The 24708-nt window shown below is 35.7% G+C and overlaps 2 protein-coding genes across 2 annotated transcripts in view; one reads left to right on the plus strand and one right to left on the minus strand.

The window, feature by feature from the left end:
- The window catches only part of tmem8b (transmembrane protein 8B), a 183651-nt gene extending 171727 nt beyond the window's left edge, over positions 1-11924 (plus strand). Inside the window, exon 13 of the mRNA XM_073840667.1 lies at positions 10719-11924. Within this exon, the coding sequence (XP_073696768.1) occupies positions 10719-11054 (336 nt within the window). The 3' untranslated portion in view covers positions 11055-11924. The remainder of the gene's footprint in view (positions 1-10718) is intronic.
- Positions 11925-14819: 2895 nt separating this feature from the next.
- Positions 14820-22804, minus strand: LOC141335462 (glutathione hydrolase 6-like). Its single transcript, XM_073840936.1, has 4 exons — positions 22626-22804; positions 21356-21717; positions 21115-21228; positions 14820-18933 (listed from the first exon to the last, which is right to left on the minus strand). The coding sequence occupies exons 1-4, from the start codon at positions 22745-22747 to the stop codon at positions 17705-17707; spliced, it is 1827 nt and encodes a 608-aa protein (XP_073697037.1). The 5' UTR covers positions 22748-22804; the 3' UTR covers positions 14820-17704.
- Positions 22805-24708: the final 1904 nt, after the last annotated feature.

Raw genomic sequence — 24708 nt, forward strand, 5'->3', positions numbered from 1 at the left:
ACATCTTGGATGACACAGGGGTGAATAAATTATCTGGAAATTTAATTCTGGAGTGAACTAATCCTTTAAGCTGCCAGTAGATCTCCCAGGTTCCCCACCAATGCCTCAGCTGGTTTAGGCTTGACTTCATCAGGTCTAGCAGATCCTCCAGCCTAGCAAAGTAGCTTTTACATTTTAACTAGACAGCTAATTGGTCTCCCTGCTGGTTTAGGCCAGTCTTAACTGATTTAAGTTTGTCTTTAGCTGGCTTAGCTGACCCTTCAACTTGGCCCAGCTAGGCAGCCTGGTGTACTCCCAAATGGTTTAAGCAGCTCTTAGCTGGTTTAAGCTGGTCTTGAGCTGGTCCAGTGGACAGCCAGACTAGGTGCAAAATCCTCAAGCAAACAGACAAACAAACCAACTTTTGCTGGTTAAAAGCTGTTTTTTTGTACAGGTAAAACAAAGCTTTTCAGCTTTGTAAGTGGATAAAATAAATGTATGATTGTTTGTAGATGTAATAAAAACATCATATTATAAGGCAGTTTGCCTGTGTCCAAAAATAACCATGTTCTTTCAGTCTGATGGATCTGGCAGTTAAATGCCAGCGCTGTTTTTTTCTTTGACTGTTGAGTGACAACAAAGCACCTTTTCAATATCTATAGTTTATGAAGGCATTTCACGTTACCTGGTCCAGCATACACCCCCTCGTTCAAGACTGCATTTATCTGCGCATTAGCATGGTGTGGCATTAAAAGTTTCTCTGTTCTGTCAGTATTAGAGACGCCCTCGCTGTTCCATTACCAGGCAGCTTGTGCTTTATGCTAATTCCTCAAGCGACCACACTGCTTTCCTGAAGTGAGATGATAAAAAAATAATGGGTGTTGGACAAGGAAAAGTCTTTGCCAGAGCCTCTGGCAAATTACAGTTGAGTGAGAGAAGCACGTCCTCCCTTGAGTCTGAATGTGCTGCTGGATATATAGATGCAGAGAGAAAAGGAGCATGTGAACTACTACTGCAGCTACAAAGATATACTGTATTGTGTGAGAGAGAAATAATGAGAGAGAGTAGCAAATGTTCAACAAAACTACAACAAGCAGAGATCATTTCTTCCTCCCGTGACCTAAACTCACATTTGTAGGCACTCATAAAGCTTCTGATAGAACAGAATGAGAAAAATCACATTTCACACATTTGGATTTTGTTATTTTGAATTTGAGGTGCTACATCGTTGCACTCAAACATGTTTTTGATTGAAGTTAACACATTTTTGTTCAAAATAATAGTGTTAAAATGTTAGTTGATCGTATTACCTAAATAGCTATTATTAACAGACTATGAATACATGAATAGGCTGAAATGTTCTGAATGTCATATTGAAAGACAAGAGAACAGATTACTCTAATTCTATCTAAAATTCAATGAATGTGACAGTGACTTTCAAATACGCACGTCTATCATCTCCATGGCACATAATGGCCTTGTAGTTAAAACATGTCAGTTGACACCTCCATTTCAAAGCTCCCCGAGCCTACGCAAACACAGTACAAAGCGTCCCACTGTGTGATTCTCACATCCTTTTTAGCACTTAGGAAAAAGCTACAATTTATCAAGCTTGTGACATGCTACATCCACACAATTTGTTTACAGTGCAGTTTATCATTATCTTCTGTGATCCTCTTGTTGTGTTTTTGGGCTCTGCATTCTGAATGCACACAGAAGAGCTTAAATTAGAGCAGTCGTAAGGGCCACAGTTGATTAGAAGTAAAAAAAAAAAAAAAATTACTTGCAGAACCTTTCTTTTGCTCTCTATTGAGACACAAAGCAGAAGTCACAGACAGAGAGGGAAGGATATTGTCTGGATGGGTCTTCTCTCTCAACCTTACAGTGAGATTTGAGTTTTATTTGTTATATCCAATAACAGCTACAATTTGAATTCTAACACTTCAAATCAAATTACACCTGCTAGTGCAATACACATTTTATTTTTACACCAGAATAATGCTTGAGATAGAGCCTAGAAACCAAAGAAAAGTACATGATGTTTAAAACACGGCGTTGTGAAAGGAAGAATAAGAAACCTTTGGAATTGTCTGCATTGCTGTATTAATCTTTCTAAAAAAAGCCCATATAGCCCATACTTTTTATACATTTTGTTATGTTGCTACCTTATGTTAAACTGCTTTGAATGACTCTTTGTCCACATCAATTTACACTCCATACACCATATTGGCAAAGCAAAAATCTAATTTTTAACATATTTGCAAATGTATTAAAAAACTTAAATGATTCCATTGCATAAGTATCTGGGAGATGAATACTTTCGCAAGACACTGTATGTCAGAACATTTTCTGTAAAGCTTTCTGTTTTGATCATAACAGATAGGTATATTGACTGGTGCTTTAATAGTTAATTGTTTAATTATTTTTGGAAGTTTTGCTAAAATGGCCTTCTTTTGATCATGGCACAGCAGTCTATTCTGAGTAAGCCATAATAACAGTGTATTTGATGTGGATATACAGCTACTTTTATACGTTGCATGACCTTTCTGAGTTTCAGATTCAGGCTCAAACACTTTCTGGTGTGGAATTTCCTGATACAACTTTAGTGCAGCCAGGCCCTGATGCAGCAGAGCTGACCAATTTCATTACACTTCCCCTTGCTTCACATATGGGATAAGGTTTTTTTCTCTCTCTTCTCAAATATAAAATATTTCATTGTTTCACTGATGCTTTGAAACCTGGAGGAGGTCTTTACAAACTTTCTGTGGTCATCAGCTGTAATGTTTTTCTCTGTGGTGACCTCCCATGGCTCTGTTTCACAGACATTGATCCATGACTCATGCAGTTTATTGTTATGAGCTTCAGCAACTCCACTTTATAGATTCTCTGACACATATTACGAAATAGTTCCTTCTATATACACTACCGTTCAAAAGTTTGGGGTCAGTAAGACTTGTAATAGTCTGTAAAGTAGTCTCTAATGCTCATCAAGGCTGCATTTATTTGATTAAAAATACAGAAAAAAACAGTAATATTGCAAAATGTTTTTTATTTTAACATACTTTAAAATAGAATTTATTCCTGTGATGAAAAGCTGTCAGCTGTTACTCCAGTCTTAAGTGTCACATGATCCTTCAGAAATCATTCTAAAATGCTGATTTATTATTAGAATTATCAATGTTAGAAACAGTTGTACTAACAAATATTTTCTTGGAACCTGTGATACTTTTTTGGTTTCTTTGATTAATTAAAAGTTAAAAATAACAGCCTTTCTTCAAAATGTAAATATTTTCTAACAATATAAGTTTTTGCTATCACTTTTTATTAATTTAACTCATCCTTCGTGATTAAAAGTATTAAATAAAAAAGAGAGAAAAAAAAAGAAGAAAGAATAAAAATTTACTTACCCCAAACTTTTGAATGGTAGTGTATATATATATACACTGTAATCCAACGTCTGAATATCTGGGAAGTGTTTTGACAGATTTTAAATGAATAGGAAATATTTATGATTTGTCCCACTAATTAAAGGAATTAATCTGGGAGGCCTGTAATACTGCATAAAGTATCAAATGACAATTTCGTTTTCTTTTCTTTTTATTTTTGGATGCAGAAAGAAGATTAAGTACTTCTTGTAAACATAAAAGAAAAGTGTTATTTTCATGTGTTTCATCCTTTTAAAAGTCTGATAAAAGTACAGAATTAGCTACTGGTAAAACTTCTTTAAATAAATAAAATATTTAATGTAGTAGTATTTATATTAGTATTTGTAAATATCTTGAATAAGCATTTTTAATATGTTAAATTTTCATTTTTAATTTAATTTAAGTGCTTTATATATATATATATAAGCACTTAAATTAAATTAAAAATGAAAATTTAACATATTAAAAATGCTTATTATATTATATTATTATATATATATTTCTATTTAGTGTTAGCTTTCTATTTAGTTAATTTAAGTTTTCATCCAACATTCATATTTATTTAATTTCTGCTTAATTTTTTTTGTCCAGATGGCATAATTATATAGCTAACTAGTTTCTAGTTAATAAGCTTCTATTCTGTGAATATATTGACTGAGCTTCAAGCATGCGGCAGCACCTCAGAGACAGAATAATAAATAACATAAAAACATAAACAATTGTGCTGAGTAGCTTGTGGGCTCATAATACATTTTGCTTTCATAAATGGTAGCATTTCCCTCAAAAAACAATGCTCTGAAAGCATGCTAAGCAGACCATGTTTCAGCTTGTGTCCAGGCATCATTGATTCATGCGTCATCTAATCAATATCTGAAGGCATATCCTGCTTGACTGATGAATTCTTTGAAACGTATTAGTGCGTATCCCTCTGAGGTAGTTAAATAAGTGTGATTCATCTCAGGAGCTGCCTGTACTGTTTAAGGATGTGGTCAGGATCGTGGGTGTTGGATTCCAACCCTACTGTCAAAACAGCAGCCTTATAATGTGAAATATAAATGAGAATCAGTTTCAATGGAAGTCATATTGGAGTCAAGCAGATTTTGAGAATTATTCTCATCAATAAACAGTATGCAGCATGAAGAACAGGATATCTGGGGTTTGCTGTGGTGTACACCAATATGAAGCTTTGTTTTGTTAGTTTATGTTGGGTTGGTTCAGACTAGGCCCATCAGTGAAGTGTCACATTTAGAGCTCATCCGTTTTCCATTCTGTCCTTTTCCAAAACATGCACCTGTTATGTGCCTGGAGATTGATGAGTGGGGAAATGTTGACAGAGGGCAGGATGTTTCCTTCTCATAATGGTTTAATCTGTAAAACTCATTGTGAACTCATAATGATGCTGATATTTGCATACACTATAAAAATGTCTTGTCATCCAACTTAAATATATGACTAAATGAACTCTTCATTGATTATTTTGTTACTATTTTTTATTAGGTAAAATATTATTTAATGAAACTAAATGAACATGATTTAATATAACTAAATTAACGTGACACATGCACACACACGCAAGAGACATAAATGGGCCATTCTACAGAATTGGTGCAAACTGCTGTCCCACAACAAAAATTAAAACAAATTTAAAAAGCATTTTAAATTTCAAATCATAGATGTTTTCCAAGATTCTTCTATTATCTATTGAAACCCACAATAATATTTAACATATCAGTAAGCTTAATATATATAAAATCAGAATTTACTTGCCGTCATTTATAGGCTGTCCTAAACCCTAACCCCTAAATTTCAATCTTTGAAAATTATATTGAAATAATTTTTTGCATGTATTCCATTGTGTTTTAAACAAATAACTTTTTGATTTGTAAAAAAAAAAAAAAAAGAAGTTAAAAAATATATATTTTTGTAAGCTATGAAAATGTATTTAAAAATAAAAGTGCCCCTCATTTTCATGTTACTTCCTAAACATTGTATGTTTTAGTCCACTGTCTGAGACTGATTTTAACTGCAATTATACATTTACTGCTCCGGGTGTGTGTTCACGGTGTGTGTGTGTGTGTGTTCACTACTGTGTGTGTGCACTTGGATGGGTTAAATGCAGAGCACAAATTCCTAGTATGGGTCACCATACTTGGCCTCACTTCCCCTCCTTTCCTTTCCTTTCCTTTCCTTTCCTTTCCTTTCCTTTCCTTTCCTTTCCTTTATGATCAGGAAATATTTATGTGTCTCTCTCTCTCATAGCTACAGGGTGAGATGGGTCCAATCATTTTGAGATAATGTGTTCAAAAGTCAGAAAATCTGTGTGCAACTTTAAAAAATGTCACTACCGAACACTATTTTTCTATAATTAAAACACCCTTTTTTGGAAGTTATTCCATAACATTTAGTTTTTATATGTGTACACCTGTTCAGAGCCGTGCTAGCTAACCATGTGCTGATTAGCATATTTGAGCTTGGCCCAAACGTATCTAAAATTGTCATGACCAAAATATTTGGTGAAGTTTCAGTAGTTTCAGTAGTGGCTTTTAGTAGTTAAGCAGTCGCATTGTTTTTTTTTTTAAATAAAGTTTAGTTTATGTGTGTACAACTGTTCAGAACCATGCTAGCTCACAATATGCTGATTAGCATCTTCACTGTAAAAAAAAAAAAAAAGAAAAGAAATAGTTGTTTTTAAATGTGGCTAAAGTAAACAGGCTCATCACTCCACAGAGAGATGAGAAGGGCAGGGCGAGCAGAGCTCATTAGCATTTATAGTAACATCCACAACAACAAGTTGATTTTTTTGTAGAGCTGATTTTGATGAAGTAAAAAGGAATTTTAACCAAAATATGTTATAGACTTTTCATTAAGATCCTAAAGGATCATATCAACTTGTATAAAATGGGCATCCTATGACCCCTGTAAAATTTTAAGTTCACTTAACTCAAATATCCAAGTTGTCATGTAGTACAACTTAACATTTCATGTCGACTAAACTTAAATTTTTAAGGCAGCATGCACGAACACTTTTTTTTAAGTTGAAACAACTTTTTTTTTTTATATACAGTGTTTGAGATTGTTTCTACCGTAACGGTCATGACTAAAACGTCATCATTTTTTCGGTAGTGACAGAAAGGAAAACATAATCCTTTATTTGGGGGAAATAAACAGCATTTTAGTACAGTCATGCGATTTTTTTTGTATTTTAGTATGGTTTAGTAGTATTTCATTATGTGAGGTAAAATTCTGTAATGTGATGTGGTCGCTACCAAAACATTACTGTCACTACCTAAAATGTGCAGTCACAACGGAACATGGGATGTTTTGTCCAAAATAACGTATATTAAATGATCAACTAATATGTTATGATTTGGTTCAATGTATGTTTAAACTAACAAATCCCTAAGTTTGAAATCAGTATGATCAACTTTTTGTCTTTTACAAAGAAAAATTGTATTCAAAATACAAAAAATCTCATAAATCACACTTGAAATATTGTTAAAATTGCAATTGTTATTGATTTACCTCTGAAAACTTTTTAATAAAAAAGCAAAGAAATGTATTTACAAGGTAGATGTAAGCTAAATCTTAATAGGTCAATATAACCCATCTTTTTAAATTATATGTTACTGTGTTTCAGTACTGATAAATTTGGGGAGAGGACATATATCTCAGAAAATACAATATGAGAATTAACTGCACAATTACTAGAAAAGTGTACCTAGAATATTATACAATTTGCATACTCACAAAAATTGGAAAATGAAAAATTTTCAAGATGTTTCCAGCTCTGACTTTGCAATTCTTTTATTTAATTAATAATTATGAATTCTTATAATTATTTAGAGGTGAACATAGATAAGTAATAGCACTTCAAAAACTAAAAAAGAACAGTGAATCGAATGAATGTTTCTACCTCTTTAGTATCTTCAAAGATAAACTACAGTAAAATGAATGGGTGCTGGCATAAACACAGGTTGAATCACAGCTAAACTGTCTTTAGAAAAATCCATAAAATGTATTTTTTTGACAGCGAAATGCATGTAAAATAACCGTCAAGGCCGCTTGAGCAGTAAATTCAATAAACTTGCACAATTGGCGTAAGAAAGGATTCAGTGAGTGCTCTTTCCATTGTATGGAAATGACAAAATATGCATTATGGCTTTGAAGGCTTTCTGGGACATTTTCAGATAAAGATCTTTTGAAGTATCTGACTGTAATGTGACGGAGGACAAGAAATGGAATTCCTCAGCAGTTAGAAAGTTTCACAAACTTTAGTAACTTCAAGTTTTGAAATTGAACAGGAAGCCGACAAAAGCTGGAGTCGAATCGGTAATCAGAGGGAATATGAGATTTGCGATGTCTCGGAGGACCCGCACCTCCCAATATGCAGCAGAATGTGATTGAGTCGTCAGCAGTCACCTGAATGTGTGTGCGTTTGATTGACTGCTGCACATGCTTGACAGCGGTAACAATGTAGAATAGTGAGATTTAAAGCATCTCGGCCATTTCGGCCCCTTGCTTTCAATCCTGCGGCTTGCTATACTGTCGCAGGATGTTAAACATCAGCTTTGAGTGTGTACTGGAGCTCCCATTGTATATTCCCTCAGTCACACAGGACAGTTTTTCACAGTTAAAATTCATGCCATAGCTATAAAATTGTAACCTGGGGCAAAGTTCTAGTCTACATGTTGTCAACCCAGTGAAACATTATAATTGAAATGTCATGACAGACAGAGAGAAAAGCACAGAGTTTTATTCTGTCTGCACTGGCAGGACAGGAGGAAGGTTAATAATGACTTGGAGAACATCTATAGGTGGTAGAGCAAGTCTGATGGACACTAGATGCTGCTTGGTGACAACTGTGCAAGAGTCCGGTTCAAACCATAAAGTTTACATCTGTTAAACAGTGTTTCTTTACTCTACAGCTGATTAACAGCGTGTAATGGCATTAGTAGGAGCATGAGCGGTGTGATGAGTGTGTGGTGCAAAGTGTGGGTGGACAGCGTGCTTTACAGTCTTCATAAATATCAGGATCCCTACAAGCTGGAGAATTGAATTTCTATGAAGTCTGTAAATTGTATGTCCAACTTTATATCTGTGTGCGTTCGGATCCAGCTCCAATAGGAGTGGCTCGTGTATATCAGAGCATCTTTATGGGTCTGCAGAAGCATCATGGGTATTAAATCTAATGGGGCCAGCTCAGATATCTGAGCCAGATGGATTTTGAAAACAACCTTCCCAACAAAAATGTGTCTTTTATTACGCTGCATCATTATTGTAAGCAAAAAAGGTGTTTTAAATATTGTGAAAGCAGTCATATTTGGTGTAGCAGATCAGTCCACTCGAGTCATAGCTTGAGTTGTTGTTTTTTTGTTTGTTTGTTTGTTTGTTTTTCCAAACAGTGAAAATCCATACTGGCTGTTAAGTTCCTTTGCACATTTGTTTGGTTTATTAAATGCAAATAAAATATTAGGTCACGATTCATTGTGAATTCTAACATGTTGTCTGAGTTTTTGCTATTGTTACAGAGGGTTGAATCAAGTTACCTAACTATGGAAATCCATTTCTGCCACATAAAATAAAAGCTTTGTAAATTATAATTATGACATAAAAACTGGCATCAAATCTCAAAATTCGTAATTATGAGATACTAAATCAACAAAATTATAATTTTGCTACTCTTACATATATCAAGTTACCTATGGAAACCTATTTCTACCACATAAAAAAGTGTTATAGTTATGACATAAAAACTGGCATCATAATTATGAAATTTGAAAAAATATGATTTGCTACTCTTACACAGGGTTAAATCAAGTTACCTAGCTTTGTAAATTATAGTTATGCCATAAAAAGTTATAATTATGATTTTGTATCTTACAATTATGACTTTTTATGTCATATCTACATGGCAAAATGACACAATTGCCATTATAATTATGAAATACAAAAAAATGATTTTGCTACTCTTATATAGGATCAAATCAAGTTACCTAGCTATTTGTACCTAAACTTATTTGTACCACATAAAACCTATTTGTACCTAAACCTATTTGTACCACATAAAAAAAGCTTTGCAAATTGTAATTATGACATAAAAAGACATAATTATGAGATATTAAATCATAATTATGAAATACGACAAAATTATGATTTTGCTACTCTTACACAAAGTTAAATCAAGTTACCTATCTATAGAAACCTATTTTTACCACATAAAAAAAAGCTTTGCAAATTATAATTATGGCATAAAAAGTCATAATTATGAGATATTAAATCATAATTATGAAATGCAACAAAATTATAATTTTACTACTCTTACACAAAGTTAAATCAAGTTACCTAGCTATGGAAACCTATTTCTACCACATAAAAAATACTTTGTAAATTATGACATAAAAGTCATAATTATGAGATACTAAATCATAATTATGAAATATGACAAAATTGGCATCATAATTATGAAATACAAAAAAATATATGATTTAGGGTTAAATCAAGTTACCTATAGAAACCACATAAAACAAAAAAGTTTTGTAAATTATAATTATGACATAAATCATACTCATGTGATACTAAGCCATAATTATGAAATATGACAAAATTGTGACAAAGTCGAATGTATGAGATTAAAGTCATAATTATGAGATGAAATTGACACAAGTCAAAAGCAAAAAGTAATATTCTTTGACAAAAATTTGAAATGACAACAGATGGAATTATGAGGAAAATGTCATAAATATGACAGAAGGACAAAATTGTGACAAAACATTTAAATTATGACAGTTGAAACAAATAAAAAAGGTTAAAATTATGACAGCCAGAGTTCTGAAAAAGTCATAAAAGACAAAATTATGACAAGTTGAAATGGAGAAGTCAATTACAACAAAATTACTTACATTTTAGCTCATAATTGTAACTTGCTTCTGAGAATTATGACTAATAATTTAAACTTGTTTGTCATAAATGATTCCTTTTTATATCAAAATTAAGTTTTACCAAAGCAGTGGGCAGTGGCAGAAATTGACTTCCAGAAATGTGTTCAGCAAATGACCTGGAATAATAATTTTACCTACAGTATAATCACAGCTTTAATACATTTAAAAGGTAAAAACAGTGATTCTCATTGGAGTTACATCTGCTGCAACTAGTGAACCGTACTTTAAACGAGACGACCAGAGTTGGTGAACCCGATGATACAAGTGCCACTGGTGCCTGATGACCCAGTTGGTTTGTGTGTCTTATTAATTCATGCGTTTTAGAGCGTGCTGATTTATTCATGACTGACTGTGTCTCCTGCTTTGCGTTCTTCAGACCGTGCGCACCATCCGCCGGCGCCGCTGTTACCCGCCGACCTGGAAGCGCTGGGTCTTTTTCCTGTTCCCCGGCACCACCATCGCCACATCAGCGGTGGCCTTATACGCCTTCGTGGAGACAGAGGAGAACTACTTCTACATCCACAGCATCTGGCACATGCTCATCGCCGGGAGCGTCGGCTTCCTTCTGCCGCCACGTGCCAAACCCGACGTCAAAGTCACTCCCCTGAAGCGGCGGCGAGGCTGCGGCTACCAGCTCTGTGTGAACGAGCACGAGGAGATGGGACTGGTGGACCCAGCGATCATTACCATCAACAGCATATGCACCAGCTGATGATGTTTAGCGACATGGACTTTTATTTGCCTTTCTTCTCCTTCCTTTGGAATATAAAAACACGGAAAACAAAGCCAGAGAACTTACTGATGCACTGTAAATAACTTTTGACCGAAACACACACGCATACACGCACATACACGCGCACACGTGCATATACAGTACGAACAAGCTTTTTGTCATCGTTATTTGGATTACTATTATTGTTAATAATATTGTTTGCATTGTTAGTATCTGGGAATGGTTTGTGTCAGTACAGCGATGCACTGTTATGAGTGCATTATTTAAAACCGTCTGAGCTGATTTTTCTGCTGCTACTTGACAGTGACTGTAAAATTGAAAAATGTGTCATGTAATTTATTCATTGTTTTCCAGCACTCAAATGACCAAATGTTTTATTGTGTTTAGAGGATGCGAAGGAAGATCATTACGTGGATGTATCAAGGGCACTGCTTTTTTAGTTTCCTTTCTGAACATCTTTTGCACTGAGACACAAAAATGTGATACTGTACATTTTTTAAATATAAGTATAGTTATGATCCAGTCACAATGTGTACATGTACATGTATAGTATAGTTGTTTTCAGTGGAATGTCTGATTGTACTTTGGATTGCATTGTATTGCCTTTGCAGCATAATTGATTGTCGATTTCTAGAGGGTTTAGGAACGTGTCCATTGCCAAGACCAGGTTTTAATACGAAACCTCAGATAAATAACCTCATATTTCCTGTTGTATTTACCTAGTGAGGATCAGAGGGAGACATTTTAAAGCAAATGATAAAGCAAATAAACGTTTTATTTTTTCGGTATCAAATCGGCATCTTTATTCGCCTCTGTGTATAAAACACAGTGTGTTACTTGAAATTGAGACACCGTATTTTAATGTCTAACGGATGTGCATAGATCATACTCTGATATATTGAAAAGATGAGAAACCGCAAACAGGAGCCTCTGGGATCCAAAGCCCCGTTTTTAAATAAATCATTTCCTCCTAACTTCATATCATGACGTCATCCTCGGTTTGTCAGTTGTTATGAGGATGTGTATCTTAAAGCTCCCTGCATATGTGCTTTCATACAGTGGAGATCCAATCTAGAAATACTTGATTTTTTTCTTCTTCTTCATCACTCAAAATTTGATGGAATATTAGCTGTAGGTATACCATGGTTCTACTAACATGTTTGACAAGGCATTTCAACAAAATTCTTTATTTTGTAGAAAACACAGCAATCGAAATTAGAAAACAGTAACCACTGTAGCACAAAAGAAGATTACAACTCAATTTTGGAGGGTTGCAGCTGTCAGAAATTAGTAGAGGCCCTTGTTTTGAATGACTTCAGCACATCTGCGGCCGCAGGACAGCACTAGGTTTCTCACACTGCGATGGTGTGATCTTGCTTCACTCTTCTTCATAGTTTGGTAACTAGTGGGTTTCTTAGCCCTTTGTCACCAAGTATTCTTTAGAGATTTTCAATCGGGTTTAGATCAGGGGCCTCATTTATAAAACTTTCTTACGCACTGATTTGATCTTAGAGTGTTCGTACGATCAAATCCACATCAAAGTACAGATTTATAAAAACCGTCTGCACACAATTCCACGATCATTTGTGATTTATAACCGAATGACTGGCGGACGCATGGATTTCGTGGTACGTTCGTTTTCTCTGAATCGCTCTTACGATCAAATCAGAAAAGTTCTTAGATAAAATCAAGGATGGTTTCTACGCAAGTCTTTATAAATGAGGCCCCTGGACTCTGGGCCGGCCGTTTAATCATTTCATTGTTTCTTTTCCGTTTTTCTGTTTTGCGGTGTGGCGGCAGCATTGCCTTGCATGAAAATTGCAGGCTGATAGGGAGATGCTTGCAGGGAAGAAACTGCATGTTTCTGAAGGAGGTTCTGATAAACATTTGCATTCACTCTGCCATGTATCTGTATAAGAGGCCCAACTCCTGCTGCAGAAAACATTCCCCAAAACATGACACTTTCTCCTCCACCTTTTACTTTTCACAGCTGACACCAAACAAAATGTTTCCCATTAGCCCCAAATAAATTAAACTTGCTTACATCACTAAAGTGGACCAGTATTCCTCTCTCCACACAACATGCTTTCAGAACAAAAATTTACAGATAATGTACTCACCCCCTTGTCATCCAAGATGTTCATGTCTTTCTTTCTTCAGTCGTAAGGAAATTATGTTTTTTGAGGAAAACATCTCAGGATTTCTCTCCATATAATGGACTTCTATGGTGCCCCCAAGTTTGAACTTCCAAAATGCAGCTTCAAAGGGCTCTAAACGATCACAGCCGAGGAAAAAGGTGTCTTATCTAGCAAAATGATTGGTGATTTTCTAAAAAAAAAAAAAAAATTACAATTTATATACTTTTTAACCTCAAATGCTCGTCTTGTCTAGCTCTGTGTAGAGATTAAAAAGTATATAAATTGTAAATGTTTTTAGAAAATAACTGATCGTTTCACTAGATAAGACCCTTCTTCCTGCATTTGAACTGCATTTTAGAAGTTCAAACTCGGGGGCACCATAGAAGTCCATTATATGGAGAGAAATCCTGAAATATTTTCCTCAAAAAACATAATTTCCTTACGACTGAAGAAAGACATGAACATCGTAGATGACAAGGGGGTGAGTACATTATCTGTACATTTTTGTTCTGAAAGTCAACTACTCCTTAAAATGTTCTGAGACAGACCCTTACCCTTTTCAGTGCTATACTGGCATGCAATTCCAGCTGCAGTGTTGAACCAGTTTTGAGTCTCCGCATTATCCTCTCCTTTCATGCATTTGTCTTATATATGTACAACCAGCTATTTTGTGGGACTTAGTGTTAGAATTAGTGTCATTGTAAAGATGCAGTTTTCCAGAAATCACAGATTTAGAATGGTTAATTTCTCTTTATCTAAAATAGAAATTTGTTTAAAAAATGTAATGTCTCTGATAACACTTTTGAACAATTTTATGTCCTTTCTAAATAAAACCATTAATTCATTAGAACAAGGCCCCAAACCATTCAAAAGTAGTGTATTAATTTTTTTTGCAACAGCAATCTATTAATCTAAACCCTAGTGTGCTCATTGTGTATAAAAAGTGTTTAATCTAATGAACTGTGTTCTCCCACATCTCTCTAAACTTGATCTTGTGTTATTTAGCGGCTTGTGTTGATATTCAGCTTTTTGCCAATGGGCACTATGCTCATTTCTCCTCACATAACATATTCGCTAGGGCTCTGTCATTTGTCGGAGCAATCTTTTGCAATTTTTCTAGTCAAAATGGGAATGGATGAGAGATGTCACGCTGAGATGGGGGACACGGTGAGATTGGCTGTGGTTTCTAGATGCAGAGTAGGTAAACGATTTAAGCCTCTGAGCTAATGAAAACCATTTATTTCACTCTTTTCGATTCACAAAATGTCCTTTAACTGTGCCACAATTTGCAGTGTAATTAGGACATGGTATTAAAATCATGATCTAATCCATGCGATTTCTGTAAATGTCTTAGTATCTGTATTGCAAAGGAAGTAGCTCAGCAGGAGTCTATACTGACAGAGGACTGGACACAGCATTGCAAATGGGAGGAGCAGCGTAACGTGTTTTAATTAAGATATGCGTATGAATTTGTTTGCAGCCACTGAGGGCAGAATGACAGCACATGAATTAGTCCAATGAATGAGGGACACTTAAGCCTGACAGCCACTCTGACACATGAAGTATAGTGGCTGAACGGGAAACATGACTAACATTCCAGAGAAAAAATGGTAAAGCAGTTTAATGCAATCAATTCAACTCACACAGTAGGAATAAAGTCATTTTAAACATTTCACCACTAATAAAATGTTCAGTGTTTCATTAAATCATTAGTGTCTTTCTATTCATAATTTACATTTTATTAGACAAGCATGCTATTCAAGTCTTGCATTTTGACATCAGTGCATTTTATAGTATGCATAATCAAAACCTGCTGTTTTCAGCCTCCTATTTTGTGCGTTCCATACCTTGTGTGCTGTTATTTCAGTAGTAACAATAGTACTAGTAGTGGTTTTAGCAGACGCTTAAATCTAAAGTCTATCCACCTTATTTTTTAATGCAGAAGTAAGCTGTTTTCTGGTAATGTGCAAGACCGTAGGGAAATAACGAGAAGAATAACAAAGTGCAGTAAACGGTAAAACTGTTTGCACTACAAACCACTGTGTTCATAATTAAGATAATACATTAAAATAATATGGTAAGACACACAGCTTGCGATATTAAGCAGTAAACAAGCTGTTTCGTACAACAAAAAGTAACTGGCGGCAGATGAGACCAGAAGCCAGACACATAAAGTTAAAAATCATCAAACGGAATTGTAAAAATGATGATTGTAATCTAACAGGTGTCCTGTCACTCCCCTCGTCTGCTACTAGTTGAATAAACTGATGGTTCCGCCCAAATCTAATAACATTGGTTAAGCCAATGTTGCTGTTGTTAGGCTGGTTGGGATGTGCAAACAAATTTTAAAAGCAGCATAGTGTTAAAACTTTTTTGCCAGAAATTAACTTATGAATGTCTTACAGCCGCACAACTGCATAATAAGCTGGGCTAAAAAGGTAGTTTAAATCAGAAAATGAACACACTCCAGATTTAAGCAATACTGTAGTATTAGTGACAGATTCTAAAACAAAAATGGGAAAGTCTTGATGTATTCTTCCCATAATTCTTGGCTATGTAACCCAAAGGATGAGGGGAACAGCAAAAGAACCTAAATCTAAACTGACAGTGCAGCAAATCAGCACAACAAAGACAGACCACCAGATTTTGTTCTTTTGCAATCACAAAATCTGCTTTAGCAGCTGAGATATTTTGCATCACCACAAAATATCCACCTACTGTAGTCTGTACAAAACACAACTATTTTAACTGAATTGGTGGTGAATTCATATGCATATTCATATCTGTTTACACTCTCCTTACAGTTAGCTCCATTTGAGCATTTGAGATTAAGTACATAAATTGTAAATGTTTTTAGAAAATAACCAATTGTTTCGCTAGATAAGACCCTTCTTCCTCGGCTGGGATCATTTAGAGACATTTGAAGCTGCATTTAAACTGCATTTTGGAAGATCAAACTCAGGGCACAATAGAAGTCAGCTATATGGAGAGAAATCCTGAAATGTTTTCCTCAGAAAATGAACATCTTGGATGACAAGGGGGTGAGTACATTATCTGTACATTTTTGTTCTGAAAGTGAACAACTCTTTTAATAACAGCTTTTTGTCCCACAAATCGTAAACATCTCACTTGAATGCATCTAAATAATCACATAATTCTGACATCAGAAAATCTAGAAGCAAATAACCTTCACGTATACATTCTAGTCAATAATTTAAAAAAAAATGTATAAAGCTACATTGAAAACATTTGTAGGTGTTTGTTGGTAAGTGACCTTTATCAAAACAATGTTATAAAGCAGCAGTCCTTCACTCATCAGGTTCATCAGATCGATTAATCGGTTTGTGGGCGTTGCATAGGCTATGATTCACAAGATTAAACAAAACAATCAATACAAAGACACATCAGGAAGGCATCTGAGATCTTTGAAAAGGACAGAACATTTAGGATATAACTTGATTTGGGGGGAAAACAGTGGTAACAAGTATTGCATTTTTTTAAAAAAATAATTAAAAACTGTCAGTTTTTTAAAACACCAGTAAACATTTTTTTTACATTCACATACATGCCATTCCAGTATTGTTAGACTGGACATAACATACACTGCTGCTCAAAAGTTTGGGATTAGTAAGACTTGTATTTTTTTTTTTAAAAAACGTCTCTTACACTCATCAGGACTGCATTTATTTCATAAAAAAAAAATACAGAAAAAAACAATACTGCAAAATGAACTCATATTGAGAAATGTGAAACAGTATAAAATAATGGTTTCTATTTTATTATACATCAAAAACAATTTTGTTCCTGTGATGCAAAGCTGAATTTTCATCAGCCATTACTCCAGTCTTAAGTGTCACTTTGATGAATAAAAAGTTCAAAAGAACAGCATTTATTTAAATATAAATCTTTTATAACAATATAAGTATTTGCTATCACTTTTTATCAATTTGACACATCCTTGCTGAATAAAAAAATAATTTCTTTCGAAAAAAAGAAAGAATGAAACTTAGTAGTATATATTGTTAGAAAATAAATTTCGATTTTAAATAAATGCTGTTCTTTTGAACTTTTTATTCATCAAAGAATCCTGAAAAAGTGACAAAAAAATTAAGCAACACATCTGTTTCCAGCACTGATAATAAATCAGCATATTAGAATGATTTCTGAAGGTTAATGTGACACTGAATACTAAGTAATGATGCTGAAAAATTCAGATTTTAACACATGAATAAATTTGATTTTTTAAGTGTATTAAAAATAGAAGAAGGTTGTTTTATATAGTAATAGTATTTCACTATATTTTCTGTATTTTTGACTAAATAAACGCAGCCTTGATGAGCATTAGAAGCTTATAAATACTTTTAAAATCGTACTGATCCCAAACTTTTGACTGGCAGTGTAAGTCATGTGGAGTATAAGTGCAATGCTCTTTCAGTGCATAAAGTGTCATTTTTATATGATATGTCAATATTGTCCAGAATGTTTTTTGTATTAGTATCCGTCAGCGTGAACCTCAGTAGCAGGGGCTCCGTAGGCTCTTATATGTTTTGCTTTCAGTCGCAGCAGCATGGACAGAAAGCAATCTGAACATTCGCCCACCTCCTGTACGGGGCCATCTCTCTCCGAAAGCAACCGGAAGATAACAGAGCTGTTTGTGACACCAGAAATACAGCCAGACAGAGTCCCGGAGTCCCCCTGCTCTAAATGGAGCAGAGGGCTGCTCGCAGCCTCATCAACAGACAGTCCAACATCAGCCAGGTTTCTCAGCATAACCACAGAATGAAGCAAGGCAGAAAGGCCTCCAGTCACAGCAACAAACTGCTTCTCCTCAGGATCATCCTCCCCATCTTCAGTTATATTTAACACTAGAGGAAAACTAAAATAAGGCTGCTGAGTGATATCTAAGGTAAAGTCATTGAGAATCACTCCGCTACTTGGTAAGTATTGCCCGGATCCCCATGTGCTGTTGAGCGAGGTGGAGATTACCATGAAATTGCCGAGACTATCGAGGACTCCTACATGACTGCTTGTGGTATTTAATGTGAATATCTCTCTCTGGCTTGCGTTGAAGAATTCATTCGCCAAATTTAAGAGGGCATTATAAGAGCCAAAGGCATTACCGTGATCTCCGTGGCTCGGAAAAGTGAGGTTTTGCTCTCGGACTCTATCTAATATATTGGATACCATTCTACCTGTGAGCTGGTTGGGGGCTGAAAGAATGCTGTATTTCTCCTCTGCCACGATAAGGGCCTCATTGATTTCTCCGCCGCTGGCCTGAGCGGCCGCAAGGAAAGCTGGTCTCTCCGCTTCAGAAATGTCTTGAGCCAATTTTACGGCCAGGATTTCCGGGAAATGGGAGCTATTTAGGCTGACGCTCAGCAAAAGTTCTGATAGATTCCCGTTGGCGACAAGCTCGCCCTCTGATTTCACACGGCCGGCCGTATCGCAGAACACATCGCACAGTCTTGACTGGAGTATTTTGTCCTTGTGGGTTTCTAAAGCCCTGGAGAGGATTCCATCGATAAGGAAACCCTCTTTAGCGAGTTTCGTGGCGCCCTCGAAAAGTCGACTCCATTCTGATTGGCCGTAGTTGGAATGCAGCAGTCGAAGGCCCTGTAGTAATGAGGGAGCGCCGTATGTAGGCTGCTTCTGAAAGGTGTCATGTATCGTTTTAAATGATCCTGCAGTGTGATTGTACAAAATTGCAGAAAACACTCCACCTTGAAAAAAAGAGAAGCATGAATGAATCATTCAACAGCCTCAAAAAGTAGTTTATGCTTTTAGCAACCTTGTGAAAGGCAAATGTGGTAATAATTAGTTGTAAATATTAAAAACACAGAGCATGCAGTTGAGAGTCTAAACTGCTCAAATATTCATGTAGGTGTGATTTTATTTGATTGCTAATGGGCTTTTTCCATTGCCTAATTTTTATAACCTTTCATAAACATTATTTTACATCTAAAGAGACAGTCTTAAAACCATTTGAAATGCATAACACTTCAACAAAATTGGCTCATGGTATTTTTAGAGAATTACTCTGAATATAGGAAGTGAAACATTAAAAGCTCAGATTTCAGAAAATTACATCATGCTTTGGAAAGAGCTAGAAATCAGTGATAAATCTCAAAATCAATACTGAATGTTAACACCAGCAGTGTTGTAGATGAGACCAACTTGAGTTCAAGTCAAGACCAGAAGAGGATCACATTTGAGTCAAGACCGAGTGCGAGTCTAATGGCTCGTTTGCACCGAGTTGTACGGTTTAGTACAGTACTGTACAGTGTGGTATGCAATTACTTTCCGTTTCCATTGTTAGAAGTTGTAAATGATACAGCAAGCCATGACACTTTTTGGTTCCCTTCCATGGTGGCAAAAGGTATCAAAAGGATGGAGTTAAACTCACTGCAGAATGTTGATTGGTTGACTAGAATTGTCACACAGTGCTACAATATTCTCAATATACATTCTTGTGGACTTGTGAAACGTCATCAGTCATTGCCCAAAAACCTGAATAATTTTCAAAATATTACTGTTATTGTGTCACAAAATGTAGTTTTAAGAGTTTTTTAGGTGAGAATGTAGTTGTTTAAAACTCAAACCTGCGGTTTATTTCTAAAGATTAGAAAATTTGCTATGCCAATTTCAGAGATGTGAACTCCAGGCGGTCATCTGGCACTCAGTGCTCATGTATCTGCCTAGAACAGCCTTACTTTGGCTAGTCCTTCTGACATTTGCAGGTGGTTCTGATGTCTCTGTAGTGATTAAACATGAGATACAATTCGTTTTGGATATTAAACAGACATTCGTGGTCTTATGAATCTATTATTTGTTCCTGGTCATATCAGTTATGTTAAACTTTATATATTTATTTTGAACTTTACCATAGTACAGTGCTGACTTTGTAGCATACGTTTGACTGACTTGTTTGCTTTTGTCTTTATTTCCTCTTATATAAGCCTCTTATACTTTGTACTTATATGTTTATAATGGCTATTATTGTTCATTAAAACTAGGATTGTTCTGATTCCTATACTAGTATCAGAAATGCCACCAATACCTCAACAAACTAGCATCGGTATCGGCGAGTACTTGAACCCACGTACCGATCTGATACCCTTTTCTAAACAAGACCTAGTTATTACGCTGCAAATCGGAAATCAATTCTTGGGTCACACTTTATATTAGGTGGCCTTAACTATTATGTACTTACATTAAAAAAAGAAGTACAATGTACAATGTACACTTTTAGTTCTATTAAGGTGGGATATGGGTAAGGTTAGGGACAGGTTTGGTGGTTTGGGTAGGTTTAAGGGTGGGTTAGGGTGTAAGGGATGGGTCAACAGTGGTAACTACAGAAATTAATTACAAATGTAATTACATATAGGTTTTTAACAAAATATAAGTACAATGTAAAAACATGTATGTACACAATAAGTAAATTGTACCAAATGATTAATTTAAATGTACATATATAGTAGTTAAGGCCACGTAATGTAAAGTGGGACCAATTCTTGTTCACTGCTCAGAATGTAAACAGTACTATTTAAATATGAATTCTGTGTTAATGAATGGTGTACTGAAACGTGCGTGACACTTGTTTATTCGCAACACTGTTACTGCTGCGAGATCCAGTGAGAAGCATGAAGCATTTTAAGATCTAGTGAGAATCTTTCAAATTCTGCCCAGAATTCTAATTATAAACAGCGCTGATGTACATCAGAAAACCAGAAGTAGTAATGCTAACTAAAAAATATATATATTATTGTCAAATGTATGTCAAATAATAAAAATACTCCCACTTTATCAGTTCAGTGTATATATTTGTTCATGTTTTATTAAGGGATAAGTCTGTGGCACTGAAACATTTGATTCTTAAGTGATGAAAAGTGCATGATACTGACCTAATCCAGTAGTGTGTGGATGAACAACTCCTAGGCAGAGTAAAGCAGCAATCCCTGCATCGACCACATTCCCTCCCTCTTGAAGAAGCTCCTTACCAATACTGGAGCAGTTCGCTGTAAAAAGTCACGCGGGAGATATTAACATTGGTTTCATACATATTTATGGACTTTCTGCCATACACACACAGTATGTGACCCTGGACCACATATTTGTTTGTATTATTAATGAAAGGAGTCTTGCCTGAGTCTGTGATGATAGCAGCATTGTGGTACAGCGAATGACTGTGCTCATGAGTGCCATGATTATGATCGTGATCTTGATGATCATGATGATCATGATGATCATGATCATCTCCGTCTTTGTGGTCGTGGTCATTGTGGTCACCATCATCTTTATGTTGATGGTGGTCATGGTCTTCATCCTTGTGTGTCTTGTTAGCCCCTTGATGACCTGACAGGTCCTGATGCTCCTCAACTCCAGGCCAATAGCCATTCCACTCATAGATCATAAATCCAAAAACAATTCCCAGAAGAATCACAGCCACCATGACTCTTATGCAGGTGTCTCTTTTCCTTGTCCTTGATTGCTGATTGATGAAGGGCCTGTATATTGTGAGAACAATAAGAATGTGGAGGGGCAGTATTCACAAAGCACAAATATAAAAGAGATTTTGCTTTTCTGTGATGCTGTTCTGAATCAGTCTGAGTACATCAGCAGCTGGCTTATCACTTTGTTCTGGTGGTTGATAACAAGAATACAATGCACAGTTGGACACCGAATAGCTCACCCAAAAATAAAAAATCTGTCATACTCATGCACATGTTGTTCATATCTGAAACAGTGCGTCTGTGTTCAGACTCACAGAAAAACAAGCAGCATTTGCTATCACTTCTTCCATCTGAATGCAAATGCAAATTGAAATGTTCAAGCAGAGAGAAGTGGAATTGTATCAATTCCAGTCTGTTCCTCACACACAGTTTTTTTATGACTTCACATGACTTGTTATAGTGTGTGAGCTACTTTTATGATAAGTTTATCAAGTTTCTCAGCTTTTTGAGCAACACATCCCCCTGTCTTGCCAATGAATCATTCGGACTATTTTGTGCTGTCACTTTTGAATGCAAAAGTTTAACACTATGACTTTAGAAAATAAAAGAGCATTTTAAATAATTGTTTAATAAATTAATAGTTAAAAGAATTCACAACTCTTCACTGGCAAGAATGTCTATAAACGACATAACATTGAGAACATTGGAATACATGTACACTGCCAGCGACGCGGCAAAAGTTACAAGATATTTTTAAAACGTGACGCTGTGTAGCTACACTGCAGGTGTTGTGCTATAGTTTGTCGCGTCGCGTCTTTAGCAGATTAGATTAAGCACCTATGAGAAAAAAGCAGCGACGACATAAGAGAAAATGTACTTAACATTAAAGCAGATTCATTTGACATGACAGTTAACTGTCGCCACAGACGTCAAGCAAATTTTACTTTCATTTTGTCACTTACGATTGGAAATCTATCGTAATTTCATCGTCCTCATCTTCGGAATAATCGTCGTTTTCACCTTGCGCATTGCTTGAAAGTACTTTATATTTAACAGTGCTCTGCACCATTTTCCCCGTGTGCATTTTGGCTCTGTCGTTAAAACATTGATACCAGTAACCTAGAAATCTCCTACTTCCTGTTTGTCCTGACAGTCAGGCCAGGTAGAAACTGCACGAAACATACTGATGGGCGTGCACGTCAAAGTGATTGTGTTTTAAGACACACACACACACACACACACACACACACACACACACACACACACACACACACACACACACACACACACACACACACACCAGTGGCGGCTACTGGTCTGTCAAATAGGGGAAGCTCATTTTCGGTCTACATCATAAAATTGTCTATTTATTTAAAAGTAAATTCTGCCCTACGTTCCTTTTCAAGAAAATGGTCTGTGACCCTGTCGTACCAACTAGGCGTCTTTTCCAGTGACTTTTCGTGTGCAGTTTCATATGAATGAATGATCTAAAAAAAATATTAAACTCTGTAAAAGTGAAACAAGGAATGTGGTGTATAATTGTGTGAAATGTATGATGAAAATCAAGCAATTTCGCCAAGCAAATATAAAGAAATAGGTTGCAGCAGTTTTTATTTCGACTGAACTTGAGAAATCCACGATGGGACTGAGCGGCCGCAGAGAGCGCGAACGAATAGCTTCAGCGATTCCTTATAGGACAAAATCGCTGTCAGTCAAAAGGAGATGCAATCTTTCGACAGACCCTCCAATCATCACGCAGAAGCTCAGCGTCCAGGCCAGCCCACTCCTCATTCACCCCCAGAGACGCTGAGCGTCCGTGGGCGGGACATAATCGCAGCGTTTATCCAATGACCGTCTAGTTTCAAAGCACTGAAAAAAAACGTTCAAAGCAGCCCCATTGAAGTCAATGGACGCTGGGCTTCAATGGGGAAATGCACTGTGACGCTACGGGAATGTATGAGAAGAAAATCAAGTCAGCCGACCTGCTATATCTACAGTAACTGATTCTGAACGAATTCGTCTTTGAGATGAACGTTTTCTAACGCATTTTTAGTCAATAAAATGTTAATACAATAGTACGTAATTTGACCATTAATTTTGTGACATTATAGGGGAAGCTGAGCTTCCCTTGCAGTCTTAAAGAAATCGCCACTGACACACACACACACACACACACACACACACACTTGTTTCACCAAATCTGTCTATTCAAACTATGTACAGTGCACAATTAAAAGCTAGAGTTTTACATTCATATGTGACCCTGGATCACAATATAATTACCAAATAATTTAAATAAGTCAGCTTTCCATTGATGTATGATTTGTTAGGATATGACAATATTTGGCAGATATAAAACTATCTAGAAAATCTAGAATGTTAGGGTGCAAAACAAAAACAAAAAACAAAAAAAAAAAATTGTCCAAATGAAGTTCTTAGCAATGCATACTACTAATCAAAAATTTATTTTTGATATATTTATGGTAGGAAATTTACAAAATATCTTCATGGAACATGATCTTTACTTAATACCCTAATGATTTTTGGCATTATAGAAAAATCAATAGTTTTGACCCAGGCAGTGTCTTATTGGCTATTGCTATAAATATACCCGTGCTACTTATGACTGGTTTTGTGGTCCAGGGTCACATATATAAATAAATAATAAAAGTTAAGACTATAAACAACCTTCAGGGGAAAAAAGAAAATTCACCGGAGTACAGCATGTGATATCTAACACTATATATATATTTTTTTTCTGCTCAAGCAGTGTAAAGGCATATACATTATCATAAGGGCATAATATACTTCAAAAAAGCTTTGTAGATATTTTTGAACACCTCTGAAAGTCAGATGTGTCCACAAAGGTTCAGGCTCAGGGTGAAGCATTGGGGCTGGTCTGTCCTGATTCTCAATGTTCCAGTGACCTGGAAGCGAACTGAGAGCATAAGCCTCAATATTCCTTTCAAAGTAGCCTGTGACTCCAAATCTCCATCTTCAAGGGAATCATGGTGCACGGCTTCCCACCTTATTTACTTTTTGACA

The sequence above is a fragment of the Garra rufa genome, chromosome 5 (genome assembly GCF_049309525.1).
Source record: "Garra rufa chromosome 5, GarRuf1.0, whole genome shotgun sequence".
In the NCBI taxonomy this organism is placed as follows: domain Eukaryota; kingdom Metazoa; phylum Chordata; class Actinopteri; order Cypriniformes; family Cyprinidae; genus Garra; species Garra rufa.